We start from the raw sequence: 14,056 nt of genomic DNA, 5'->3' as shown, positions 1-14,056 counted from the left end.
AAATGATACAAACTGAAACAAGGAACTGAGTGCTAAACTGCCACATTTGGAACAACTTATCCAGCAAATTTGCCATTCCTGCAAATCTTGCAATCAATACTGCTGTCATACAGAGTAGCTCGCTCAGAAATTAAATGCTCAATGAAGGACTCCATGAAATCCTATGCCCTGTATTATCTAAGATAGAGTAGATGATCATAAGAGTCCCCTTGGGTCTTAAAAATCTATGAGTGTAGTTAAGAGGACATGTACTTCTAGAGGCAAAGCATGAGGTCCTTAAAATTTTCAGGGATGTGCTTTCCCTGAAGGTTTTTCCTAAAGAAAAACTACATGATCTAACCTAGAACTCGAAATTAGGCTGCAAAACCAACAAGCCTACAAACGATCAAACTTCCTCCTGAATTTCTATTTTCCTTAATTCCAGGTAAAAATATATACAGAAATTGGTTCTTTCAGGCTTTTCTGGGTTTGATGACCTATGTAGCTCTGTGGCAGATGTGGTGTTGTACCACATTTCTGAGGGCTTCAATCTGGAGCAGTCTGTCCTGCTCTGTTCAGCCTCCTTTACTAACTAGATGGACTTTGTCACCTTGATTGAATGTCACGACATTTTTACAAGGTGAGGTTTCAAATTCATGTCTTGTCTAGTCATCTGTGTTTCCTCAGCTGGCTTTCTCCTTTTCAGCTGCTAGTCATATAGCAGCACACAGAACATCAGCAGTCCCCACAAAACTCATGCTTTAAGACTCAGTATTACACTTTTTCCAAGTGTATCATTTCAGATGACAGTTTGAATCTTTGGAAATAGAGCTGAGCTTCTTCATGGTAACATATTTGATTTGGTAAAGAGGAATTTTAAGAGTGAGACTGGGAGCAACTCTACGTAACTTACATCAGAATTTCCCTCTTCTGCACATCTTCAATGAGTGCCAGGACTTAATGAAGATGACCTTATTGTTCAAGTGGACCAATCCCAAGTTTCATCCTCTGGCTGCCACTACCAAGAAGGTCTTCAGCTTGGATATCTTAAGCACTTTTTCAGTTTAGATGGGCAGGAAATGTAGTGTGATTATATGTATGAGCACTGCATCACTACTGAATAAATCCAGAAGCAGTTTTTCACTGTATTCTGTCTTTGGGGAACAGTGGTTTGATTTTCTTATGCTACCAGCCTGAGAAATCCTTGTCCTCTCCCTTTTCCCCAATAGGTATTTTTTGCGTTCTTCTCTGATCCAATCTGCATTTAATTAGAACTTTTTTCTCGCTTTGCACTAGTTCCTAACACATATCACTGACACTACTAGCTTTCTAAGTTCCCTCAGTGTTTTCCAGTTAGTTGGTAAAATGCTGTTGTTGAAACTAGCCTGGAAGGTGAATTCATGGCAGAGAGGATATGACCAGTCTGTTTGCAATTCTGGACTTAGAGTTTTGAAAAATAAACTGCTGGGAAATTGTCATTTAATTCCTGTGCTTTGTTTTTTAACCGTATGATCTTAGAAGGAAATAGAGTTTAGTTTAAACTAAATTGCTGTGTACTTTCGAACATGCTTGAGTAGAGTCCCTGAGCTACAATAAAAATAATAAACATAAGACGCTATTGCTGAGCTATAGTGAAGATTAAAGGTCGGATATCCTGATGTCTGCTTTGTGCCAACAAACAACTCTGTCTGTGCTTTTTCGTTGTAGCCACCTTTTACCATGTAAAACTTAAGTAATTCTTTATTCTGTTGCAGTATCATTTTTTAGGACAGCCCAGTACGATTTTAATCCAAAGAAAGATGCTGCCGCTGCCCAAACTAGGTGACACTGGGAAGCACGTTATCGCATTCCGAATGTTCATTAAAAGCGGATTAGGTGAAAATCTCATCAAATATACCGGTTCCTTTTAGAATAAACAGCTTCTAAGCACAGGAATTGTTAGATGAATGGACGATAGGCACCGACTGGCTTGGTCTGCATATTTTAGAGAGTAATACTGAGCTGGTGTTTGGGGAACTAGGCTCTTTACTTCAGCAATTCTGTTCAGTTTACTCGAACAGAAGAGCAACCACCGGTAAAAGTGTTAGAGGTTGTTTGATGATAGATGTGGAGACTTAATAAAAAGATATCCCAGTGATGAAAAGTTAAAAGAACGCTGCTTAAAAATGAACTAATTAAAAAGGTAAAAAAAATAAAAAAATAAAAAAGAAATGCAGTTTTCACTGTTAGGTTCTAGATTTCTCTCCCCCAAACATTAGACGAAATTGCATTGTTTACAAAAATTTATTAATACAAACTTTACACACTTTATATAACAGTTATCAAAGTCCTAGTTATAGATATAATGTGTGTAATAATACTTCGTTTAAGTTCTTTTTATATTCATTTGCACACAAAATAAGTTCTCCAAGACTAACATCTACCTAAACTATGACTGTATCTCAAATCTGCTCAAATTTTGGTAAGGCTGTTGGCGTTTCTAAAAAAAAGAAAAATCATACAGAGGATAATAACCTAGGTGATCACTTCATAATGCTTGCGACTAGCCACGGAACTCTAACTGATAAGGTCATAAATAAAACATCAAGAGAGCCCTATGTCATTATACCACAGCCGACACAAACACAGCAAACTCTGCCCATCGCCAAAGAACAGAAGTACGACTAAAACGCAAGCCGATGTGTTGCAGCATCGTAGGGCCACTAAATAGCCATCCGTGAAAATCGTGGCGATTTACAAGGTGAAGAGAAAAGGCACGAAAGCTGCAAACTGCGCCCCGCGTCCCTCCGCCCCAGGAGCACCGGTGCACAGTAGTGCACCGGCGGGGGGCGGGCAGGGAGGAGCTGCTGGGCAGCCCGGGCAGGCGCTGCCGGCGGGGCGGGCACCCGGGCAGCCCGGACAAGCCAAGTCGGCAGCGCCTGCCCGCCCCGCCGGGCTCTGCCCGCGCCTCTCTCTCCTCCCCAGCGGCCGGCGGCTCTTCCCGGCCGGGAAAGGACGTGTTTACCCGCGATTTTGTTTTTCAATTTTTTTGGGGGGAGGGGAGGAGGCGTTGCTTTCCGACGTCTTGGATGCGGGGCTCGTTTTGTGTCTTTGGAAAGACTCCTCTAAGGTTTGTGTGGTGAGCTGGAAGGAAGCAGGTACCTACGTGTCCTCCTTCGCCACCTGCCCGGGCGGAGGGTCGGGGCCAGCCCCCGGCCGGGGTCGCTCCTGCTTTACTGTCCCCCGGGCGGAAGGTAAGATAGGAGTCCGTACATAGAGAGATGAGGTGAAAATGGTTTATCTCGTTAGAAACCGGACCACAGGTGAACACTACACATTCTTTTATGACAAAAGTTTGTTTTATGAAATAAATTTTACTAAGCAATAAGCCAGAATGTAGAAAAATACATTTTACCTCCAAACTCAATAAACAAGGAACAAAAACTTTCGTAGTAGTGCATAATTCTTTAGTGGTAGCTACAACAGGGGTTCCTAAACTTGTACAATAAGAGCTTGCATAAAACAGAACAAAGGAGTGAGAGAGCGTTCACAATCTTTTTTTTTTTTTTTTCCCAAAAAGAATATAACCCAAAAAGGTGACTCAGGTGGGTCAAACAGAACTCGGAAAAGTGCGCAGATAGAATGAGAGGCGGAAGGGTCCACAATAAAAAAAAAAAAAAAAAAAAAAAACAACAACAACAACAACAACAACTACAACAATCAAATAAAAGCAACTCCGACCGAAAAATGCAAAGGTGAGAACCCTGCTCGTTACACATGATGAGAAGCGTGGACAGCACTGGAGAGTAACACACTGTACTTTGCATCCAGGTCCAGTACCGAGCTGCCCGGGGCAGTTGGGTAGCGGATCGGAGGTGGGATTGCCTTGTCTCCCCTCGACCCTGCAGCACCAGAGCCGGCACCGGCTCCGGCCCCGGGGCGCGCCGGAGGCCGCCCCCGCTCACTTCCCCGCTCTTTCCAAACGGGTCCTGTCTCCTCTTTCGCTTTGTTCTGCAACTCTGCCCAGCCAGTCAGAAGAGCAGTGCACGGAGCTTAGTACTTACTGCCCTTGCTGCTGGTTCAGGATTTAGGGATTGGGGGCTTGGGTTTGGCTTTTTTTTCTGGTTTTGCTTTAAATTTTGTTGGGATATTTTTTTAACTATTTCTCCCTCCAATAGGCAACAGAGATGCACAATTTGGATCGAGCTGTTGTTTTCACAAGAGAATTATCTCCTAAGCTCATTGTTTGAGGAGACACTAGCACAGATACAACCGCAATCAAAGAAAGCAGGAGAAAAAAAAATCGAAATCTAGAAGAAAGGGGACACTGTCCCTTCGGAGAGGCCAGTGGCAAAGGAGCCTGCCTTGAGACTCACCGGGGAAGAATCTGCTTCACCAATTCTCCCAAATAATTTTCCTCATAATCCCCTGCGAGCAGGGCATCCTTCTCTATGTAAGTAGCAAATGGTGAAAATTAATGTCTTCAATCCTATCGCGGATAAAAATACTATCCTTTTAATTTCCGTTACAAAAATAGGAGTAATATTCAAAACAATGATTGTCCTTTTTTCTATTTATTTTATATAAAAACATAAACAGCTCAGGTGAATTCTTGTTCTTGTGCAGACTTTATATGAAGAATTGTTCTTTACTATTCGTAGTAGTATTTATATATATTTATATATTATATATAACTTAATGATTGGTCCACAAAGTAGATCTGTGCGTTTCTCTAGTGCTTTGTACAAAAGAAAAACAATATTATTATCAAAATATTCATTTAATGGCTTTACTTCATACATAAATACATGTTTAGATAACACAGGAGCGGTGATTGTTCAGTCAGTTTGGAAATGACTTTTTTGTTTATATTTTTTTGTTGTTGTTGTTGGGTTTCTCTCTCTCTCATTCTCTCTCTCTCTCTCTCTCTCTCAGGACTTTGTATACACAGGAGTGGCTGGTTACTCATCGCTACAAATACGCTACTCGGCGTCCTTTGTTTTTAACTCTTTGTTTATACCTTTTCCCCAGGACAGCTGCTAAGTATTTCTTGACAGCCATTTGTTTCCGGTAGCGGCTGTAGCTGTCCGTGAAGATGCCGTCTATGTGCCGCTTGGTCAGCGGTTCCGACTCGTCCCCCAGGCCGCCGCTGGCACCGCTGCAAGCACCGAGAAGCACAATCGCATCAGGCGGGGCCGCTCCGCCCCCTTCCGCGCCCCTCCGCACCGCCCTCCCGGCCCTCAGCAGCCCCGCATCGGCCGCTGCCCCCCACGCAACACGTTGCGCGGAAGATGCGCGGGGAGACAAAGGCCGCACCAAAACCCGGGTCTTGAGGCGGTGAGCGCAAGAGGCGGCGGCGGGAAAGACAATATCTCCCAGCTATGAATTATTCATTGCGGCAGGGAAAGCTGTTCTCCCCGGGGCTTTATTAACGTGTTACCTTCTGCCGAGGGGCGGCGGGTGGCATTGGGTTTGCCCCTGCCCCACCGGCGACGGGGAGCCCCGCCCGGCGCAGGGCTGCAGCTCATCCTTCGCCCCCCGCCTCAGCCAAGCCCTTGGTTATCGATTCCGTAAGACTGCCTCCCTCCAGCAGACCGGGGGAGCTGCCCAACTTCTTAATTTTAAATCGGCCGATAGCAAAAAATTATAGAGAAATATATATAAACATATATATGCACATACACATATATATACATGCATATATATATATACACGTATATACATATATATATATATATATATATATGCCCGAGCAAATCAAACCAAACAAATCGCTGTGAACGTCTGCGCTGACAGCCGGGCTCACTCTACGCCGGGAGCGGGCTGGAAGCCGCTCCAGGGGGCGGCTGAGTTTTGGGGAGCCGGACACCCCCCAACTCCAGCGCAACAAATTCCCAGCCCCCGCCGGGGCAGCTTTGTTCCCTCCAGCTGCGGCCTTTTAAGCGCCTCCGCTACTGCAGCTCCAACGCCCACCGCGGAAAAAGAAACAGCAGAAACCCTTACCCGACCCGCTTGGCCATTAGGGAGTGCAGATATTTCCTGGCGGATAACTGGCCCAGGAGTTTCCTGTAGGCTTTGTTGAAGATCCCATCGGCGTGCCTGGGCGGAGGGAAGAGCCCGCGGATGAGCAGCGAGGCCCGGGAGCCGGCTGCGGCGGGGTGCGGGAGCCCGGGCGGTGGCGGTCACCGTCCCTCCCCGCCGGCGAGCCGAGGGCGGCATTTCCCCGCATCCTCCGGGATCCCTCTTCCCCACCCAGACCCCTCCCCGCCGCACCTGCTCGACTCCGCGCTGACTAGGTATTTCTGCTCCGTCTGCAGGAGCATCGCTAGCCCTCCTCGGCGCGGACGGCTCCCCCGTTCCCTCCCCCGCGTTTCTGGAGGTAAGGCGGCTTTTCCATTTCTTCTAGGCTTTAAACTGGACACCTGGACCCGGGCAGGGTGGTCATTTGTTTGGGTTCAGAACTTATGTATATATATGTACACTTTTTTTTTTTTTTTTTTTTTCCTATTGGTTTGTTGGGTACTGTTATAATTTTTCCCCTAATCTGCTCCGCCAGACCTGTTTTGCTCCTGGCTCAGTATTCACGCGTGATACCCCGCGAGTTGCAGTCACCTCTTTTCCGGCGGGTAATACAAGGTGTACATCTCGCCGATCATGGAGGACGGATTCGCTATGCCGAGGGGCTCGTGGTCATAGGCGAAGTCCTGCAGAGTGTTCCCGTCCTCGTCGTAGACTTCATCCTCTAGCCTGCCAACGACAGCAGCAAGGGGAAAGAGTCAGCCGGGCTCCGCGGGGCGCTCCGATCTTCGACGCCGGCTCCTGGCTGCCTTGGTGCTCACCCCGCGGCACAGCCGGCCCGGGTGCCCCAGGAGCCCCGTCCCTCTGCCCCCATTCCCTCCCTGCACCCGCCTGTTCCCCATCCCCGCTCTCCGCCTTCTCTGCGGGGCAGGACCACGGGGGAGGGAACACAACCGCCGTCAGACGTGCTCTAAGAAAAGCCCCAAACATCCCCCCCACCCCCGTAACCCCCGCCCCGGCCCGAGAAACAGCCTCTCTCTGCCACGGCCATGGCTGGCGCTTCCCGAGCGGAGCGCACGCAGGCACAGGCGTGCCGGCTGCCGCGCACACACACACACAGCCACACACACGCGTCTGTGTGCCAGGGGCTGGGCGGGAGCCAAGCAGCCTCCCCGGAGGAGATGGGGCGGGGAACGGCAGTCCCCGCCGCCGAGGCCGGGGACCGCGCCCCGCTCCTCCCCACAGAGCCCACGGGGCCAGAGGGGGCTTCTCCTGTTGTTATTTTTCGTTGAATAGTGCCTCTGCCCTTTGAGATCTCGCCAGTTTTGTCCTCCCCCCTCCCCTCCCTCCCCCTCCTGCTCTCTGCCTCCCTCTCTGCAGTGTGATGTAGGTCATTGTACGTTACAGGCAGCTATTTTTGTCTGTGAGCTTTAGCGGAGGTATTAATAATAGATGCCGCTAAAGTGTTTCACTCCTGCTAATTCAGGCTCTCGAACGAAGAGAGCCGGGTTCCTGCCGGCTAATGGCCCAGCAGGCCACCGAGCCCGCTGCCCCGCAGGCCCTCTGCCCGGGGAGGGGAAGGGGACTACTCTCAGCCAGCCTCGACAGGCTCCCAGTTCGTGCAAGGACATCTTTGAGCTCCAAAAAGGACATCCTCCTCGGACAGCCTTGCGCGCCCCGCATTGCCTCTGGCTCACAGCTGAGCAGTAAGGTAGTGTCCCCCGTAGGGCACCCCGGAATAGAGACAAGTGCCGGTGTGACAGGGCAACAACACCTCGCCAAAAACTGCCTCCAGGTAAAGCAACATTGGTCCCCCATGCAGGCTACAAGCAGGGTGGGACGAGGCTGCCAGAGGCTGTCCCGGCCCGGGTACTCTGCACCCTCAGCCACAGCACAGGATGGGAAACTCGCTTGTGCCGACAACTCTGGGAGTCCCACACTCCTGTCCCGAACACAGCGGGGTCTAAACACCCCTGGGTCCCCGGTGGAAAGGGCCAGTACAGGCATCAGCCTGAGCTGGAGCCCAGCAAGACAACTCCTAACACCCACAGACAACCAAACAGCTTGATGCCAGCCGCTTTACCCCTTGAGAAGAGGAGTCGTATACAGACAGGTAAACAGAGGAATCCCCGTCAACTCCAGTGCTGCTACACGAACCACGACAGCTCCCGCAAGCTTGCAAACAACGACGCATCTGTGTCCCTCACCGCTGCCCCCGCTCCGGGCAGGGGATGCTCACCCTTCACCCTGGGCGAGCTGCGGGCAATTGAAAGCAGCCAAGGCTCGTTTAGGGTAGGTGGCAGGCGGAGGGGAGCTGTTGGGCCCCGCCGAGATGCGGCCGAGATCTCGGGCCGTTCCGCCGAGGTGCAGCATATCAGGTTCCCCCTCTCCCCAGGGACAAGAAGCCGCAAGTTAACCGAGCAAGGACATCGGGCAGTGGCCCTGGGGGAAGCCAGTGCTGCAGCCGGGAGAGGACTTCACTCCCTCTCTGACCCTCCTGGCGGCTCCTCTCCTGGGGCGGACAGGGTAGTCACACAGCCGAAGTGGAATGGGGTTTATTTGGTGACTCCCCATCCCCGTCCCCTTCTATTTTCCTCCCTGGTGAGATTTCCCTGCTCCCAGCAGATCCGGGCCAGCGGGGGCCTGAAGGGGTCCCGACGGAGCCCCCGGGCGAGGGACGGACCTACCTGAGTGCCGGGTACTGAAGTCCGGCCGCAGGTGAGCAGTAGACGCTGCAGTGCATTATTATGCCATAGACCAGGAGTGCTAGGATCGCTTTGCTACACATTGCCACTCTGTGCGGAAGGGAAAGGAAAACCGCTGTCAAAAAAAAAAAAAAAGAAAAAAAAAAAAGAAAAAAAAGAAAAAAAGAAAAAAAAAAAACAACACTGCACGTCCCACCAAGACCCCGCTCGAGCCTGCTGGGGAGGAAGGCAGCGCGGTCTCTGGGGTAAAAGCTCTGAGCAGCCGGATGCCGGCGTGGAGAGACGCGGAGCGGTGCCCGGCGCAGAGCGCTGCCGCCGCTACCCGCCCCGTCGGTGCCCGCCCGCCCGCCCTCCCCGGGAGCGCTGCGGGAAGGCCCGGAGAGCCGCCTCGTGTCCTTACCATTAAACTCTAAACACCTGGCACTAAGAGCGTTTGGCTGCGAAACTAAAAGGGCAGGTCTTAACAATAAAAAATTAAAAAAAAAATCAAAAAATACCCCAAATGGGGTCAAAAATAGAGCTGTCTCCCAAGTTGAGGTCGAAAGGAGTTAAAACCCTCGTGGCATCGCCTCTCCGATGGGTGAAGTACCCGCGGGATGAAGAAGACGCAAAAGCAGCAGTTAGTTGTTTGCTGGTTTTAGGGGAATCCACTCCAAAAAGAAAAATAGAGAGAGAGAGAAAAAAAAATATATATATATATATATAAACGAAAAAAGTTTGTAGGTAGCAGCACAGATCTGGAGTGGAGCCTGTGCAAGAAAAGGGAGAAAGAAGGATGGAGCGAGATGTCGCCGGAGAAGGGAGCGCAGGGGAAGGGGGAAGAGAGCAAGCGAGCCCGGGAGGGAGCGGAGGCGGGGAGCCGCGGGCTGGCTGCGTGAGATGTTGTCTTCCCCAGATCTCTCCCCTCACTGAGCGCCTTCAGCCTTCTCCTCTTCTCTTCCTGCTCGGTGGCTTCAAACTTGACCAGCCTTCTGCAGCCTTCCGTCTGATACGCAATTAGCAACAAAATCTTTGCAAACACCCTGCTTCAGCAAGAGCCCTCTTCGTAAACATTTGCCTGCTTGTTACCTTTGAGGACGGGCAATATTGTTTGTTGCCCCCGTGGTGGTGTCCGGATTTTTATTCATGAATCAAATGCCTTTTTTTTTTTTTTTTTTTTCCCCAGTCACGTAATAATCGGGTATCAGAAAAGACGTCACCACCCCAATTCCTCAAGGAACACAGTTCTGTGTCGTCCTCAAAGATGAGCTTACGAGGAGTCATAAAGCTTCTCATAAACACCAACTCACACTTCCCCCCCCCCCCCCAAAAAAAAAAGAAAAAAAGAAAAAAAATCAACAACCAAACAGCAGCACACAGAAAACCCCCACAACCCATCCCACAAACCTAAAAGGACGCTCATCACAGTCAAGTTTTACCTGCCGTGGGAAAGGACCAGGAGGTGGAGGAGGGCGGTTTGGGATGGGGTGGGGGTCCTCGGACCTGGCAGACTCCCCCGTAGCTTTGTTCCGCGTCTCTCCGCGGGGCCAGCCCACCCACGCCGGATCCCGGGGCCACCGCTGGGCGCGAGCCCCCGCGGAGCTGCCCGGCGCTGAGCGCACAGGCGGAGCAGCAGCGGCGCGGAGCCCCCTGTTTAGGGATAGAGCCTTTCGTTTTTTTCCTGAGTCCCTGTGTTTTGTGTTATTTTTTTTCTTTTTTTTTTTTCCTTTTCCTTTTTTTTTTTCCGTTTTCTTTAAGGATTGTTAATATTGTTTTCATTACGCGAGGCTCCCCCCGGGGAAACCCGCAGCTCCGTAACCGCTCCGCGTGCGCTGCAGCCGCGGGGCGCGGGGGACGGGCCCCACGGCCGCCCCGCGGGGAGGGTCCCATGCGCGGCCGCCGCGACTCGGAGGCGGCGGGGGTGGCTTCCTCCCCCCTCCTTGGCCCGACCCTCTCCCTTCTCCGCCTTGTGCAGAGACAGATGTGCCAACTCTTAGCGCTGGCCAGAGCGGGGGGGAAGAGGATCGCCATGAGAGAAAGAAAATTAAAAAAGAAAAAACAGGAAAAAAAAGTTGATTTGCCAGAGGGACTGAGAGGGAAATCTCTTCTCTGGGGAGTTCCCCGCCACCGGGATTGTTTTGCCCCAAGGGATGCGAGCGCCGGGAGGGGACCACCGGCCGTCTGCCGGCCGCTGCGATTGCGCTCGTCTCCGCGCTTTCCTCCCTCAGCTGCCGAAAACGAGCCCTTCATTTCCGAGAATTACCCAAAGAAATACAGGTTACAGGAGCCATTACTGCACATTTTAATTATGGGATCATAAGCAGAGAGTTCAGGAAGCAGCAATAATTTAGTTCTCCTGTTTCCTATCTGAATGGGTTTGGTGTAACATGCTTAGATGAGTTATTTGAGCCCAAATCGATTTCTCAAAAACAACAACAACAAAAAACACGCCATACAATTACACTCCTATTATGGTCATTTAAGGCTTCAATATTTTCCGGAGATAAAGGAAATTTAACGTGAATGAATTACTCCCGTAGAAATGGTCACGGACGGCGATGCCGGGGCGGGCAGGAGTGGGGGACAGGACTCGGGACTCAGCAGGACCTTATGGGCTTTCCCGCCGGCGGACGCTGGCGCAGCGTCCGCCGCTCCCCGCGCTCCGCGACCGCTGAGCGCGGGGAGCGGCGAGCGCTGCGCCAGCGCGGATCGTCCGTGAGCGGAGGGCGCCACCGCGCGGTCAGCAGTGCGCCTGCGGCCGCCGCCGCGGAGCCGCCATCGGGCGGGGGAAGCGGAGGTGCCCCATTCCCCGGCTGGGGAGGGTTCGGGAGAATCCCCGCGGGGTCCCCGGCGGGCTCCCGGCTGTGAAAGCGGCTGGCGGGGAAGGGCTGCCCGGTGCCTTCCTTCGCTGCCAGCAGCGGGCTTTGAGGGCTGTGGCGTTTTGGGGTGTAAATACGGTGTGGTTTTGTTGGTTTGTTGTTTGGTTTTGGTTTTTTGTTTGTTTGTTTGTTTGTTTTTTTCTAGAAACGAGCGTGTCAGGGATTATGTAGGTAATTTCGGTTTGTAGGCTTGAACGACATACTCAGCCTGAAGAACAGGAAAGAAATGTACCCTCTTGCCAAATAGACCAGAATCACGGGCAACATATTCTAAAGCTGTGGCTGTTTTCACTTTAGAAAAGCTATTTCGGCTACTTGTTATTTACACCACCTTATTTCCTCCCCTTTCTCCCCACTCCCCGAGATCCTCACAGAAAGTACCAGGATGCCTGAAATTCTGGGCATCAGCAGCACAGAGATACAGATTCCCGTAAAATAAACCTGGAGCTCCAGACCCTGCATAGCGACCTGGTGCCACCCCGGTGATACTGCACACGCAGGAGGGATGTCAGGATCGTTTGCAAAAGAATACAACTTCTAAGATCTCTTTTAGGGTGAGTAACTCACACATGATTCACGCCAATAAAAGTCTCATAGCATTTCAGTCTACTTCACGGGTGTGCGTGTGCAACGGGAATATGCATATGACATGACTGCGGTTTAGGTTGAATAAGTAAAAGTTTAAATCTGGTCTCTGTGTACAAGTAAATATCTAGGTAATTCTGTCATTTCAAGGCTGAGAGGGATTTAAGGTTTATAATACTTGCCTCTAAGGCAAACTCCTAAGGCAGCATATGAAGAAAAGTAGGGTTTTTTTCACTGGCAGGATTTCCTTCATCTTTCTCCTACCAGCTTAAATTAGACTTTTTAATTTACCTAACTATGCTATTTTAAATATCTATTTTATTAACTAAAGCATTATAACTTTATAGATATTTCTAGGGGAGCTTACATCCTCTGAGCCTTGTTAAGCCTGACTGGGACTGACTGTTCTAAAATCTACTGCCATAGGTTTATTTCAAAGGAACATATTTTATCATGTGCTATGATGGGTATCTCTTCCAATCCTCAGAATGCTCCCCCTCCTTTTAATTTTTTCTCTTTTTTTCCATATTTATGCATATTTTCTAAAAATGCCACAAGTAATCTATCAAACTGTCAGGTACTCTATTAGTCCATAGAGCTGGATGATATCTCATGCACACTTGTTGCATGTCCAGCCACTATATCTATACCTCCTCAGTATGTGCTACCTTAGCTGCATATTTTAAAAGGAACCTGGAAGACTGACAGACCTGGAATAAGTAGTTTTATCGTGCAAGGGCGCACATTTTTCTGCCAATATAGAAAAGGATGAATTCTTCTTTCTCAAAAGCAAACAATACGGCCAACCTGCTGTTTCTTACACATGCACATACTACGGATATGTCATCTATCTTGTTATTTTCTCTCCCTAGACCCTCTTTGTTAGTGGAATGGTATGGGGAACCCATTGCAGACCAGTCTGCTCATGAGTACACATCTGCATCAGCTTTATGAACCTAACACCAGCCTTCATCTTTTCTTGGCTTTCCAGCCTCCTCCTCCCTAAGAGCTAACTCCTAGGAGGGATGGACTTGTCAGAAAGGAGATAAGCTCATCCATGAAGTCACAGAGGTGTAGCTGTGGTCATCTGATAATGGCTAATTAGGGATTGCCTTGCAGAAGAACAGTAGTTATTAAAACTCAAGCAGGGGAAGCCAGGGCTTGGCGAACATCTCATCAATTCCAGCTGAGATATGGCACCCACTGCAGAGACGGGAAAGCCCTGCTTTCCTCATAGAGGCTAGGTTGCAATCAATTCAGGGACACAGAGAGCTGAAGTGTTTCATTCACAGGGCTGGTTTTCTTTTATTAAACCATTCCCTCTTGTGCTTTCTTTACGTAAAAGCTGCAAAATGTTTAGGCACACTGTGGAAAGCAGACACATCTGTGTGCTTTCTCATGTGTGTTGAGACCGATGGAGCAAAGCTGTAATCCAGACAGCTTGCTCACCCAGGGACGTTCTGGGCAGGAGGTACAAACTGTAGAAAAAATAGAGAGTAACACCCAGGGACAATCCTGGGACTTCAATTCCCTCAAGACATGAGAGAGGCAAACCTTGCCTGGTGGCCAGGACCCTTGCCAGCCTCTCCACAGGTGACCACCAAGCATTAGCAAACTCTCTGTGAGGAACTTCCAGATAATTCCTTGCTGCCTTTTATCACCTTAATTATATTTCCAAGAAAATAGTTTAAAAAAATTATTAAGTATACGCACTCTGAGGAAACAGGCTGGATTTTTTTTCCTTTTCTGAAGTGAGGAAGCAGGATAATATTTCCCAGAGCAACAGCATTGGGAGCACCAGCAGGGCAGTCATCCTGTTCATGCCCCTGCTTACTGCTTACAATGAGAGACAAGACCAGTGGGTTGTCAGCATCTTGCGGGATTGCCCATACAGAAGCTTAGTTTCGATCTGACTTGGTAGGTGTCCTCCTC

At 49.8% G+C, this 14,056-nt stretch overlaps 1 protein-coding gene across 1 annotated transcript; it reads right to left on the bottom strand.

Annotated features, from left to right (window-relative positions):
* Positions 1 to 4,929: 4,929 nt before the first annotated feature.
* Positions 4,930 to 11,962, bottom strand: ADCYAP1 (adenylate cyclase activating polypeptide 1; the record flags this gene model as incomplete). The annotated part of the gene is made up of 4 exons (XM_080340572.1): positions 8,664 to 11,962; positions 6,571 to 6,705; positions 5,962 to 6,057; positions 4,930 to 5,116 (listed from the first exon to the last, which is right to left on the bottom strand). The coding sequence occupies exons 1-4, from the start codon at positions 8,762 to 8,764 to the stop codon at positions 4,930 to 4,932; spliced, it is 519 nt and encodes a 172-aa protein (XP_080196698.1). The 5' UTR covers positions 8,765 to 11,962.
* Positions 11,963 to 14,056: the final 2,094 nt, after the last annotated feature.

The sequence above is a fragment of the Nesoenas mayeri genome (assembly GCF_963082525.1).
Source record: "Nesoenas mayeri genome assembly, chromosome: 2".
Classification (NCBI taxonomy): domain Eukaryota; kingdom Metazoa; phylum Chordata; class Aves; order Columbiformes; family Columbidae; genus Nesoenas; species Nesoenas mayeri.
The sequence above is the reverse complement of the archived record's forward strand: the minus strand, read 5'-3'. Positions and strand labels throughout refer to the sequence as shown.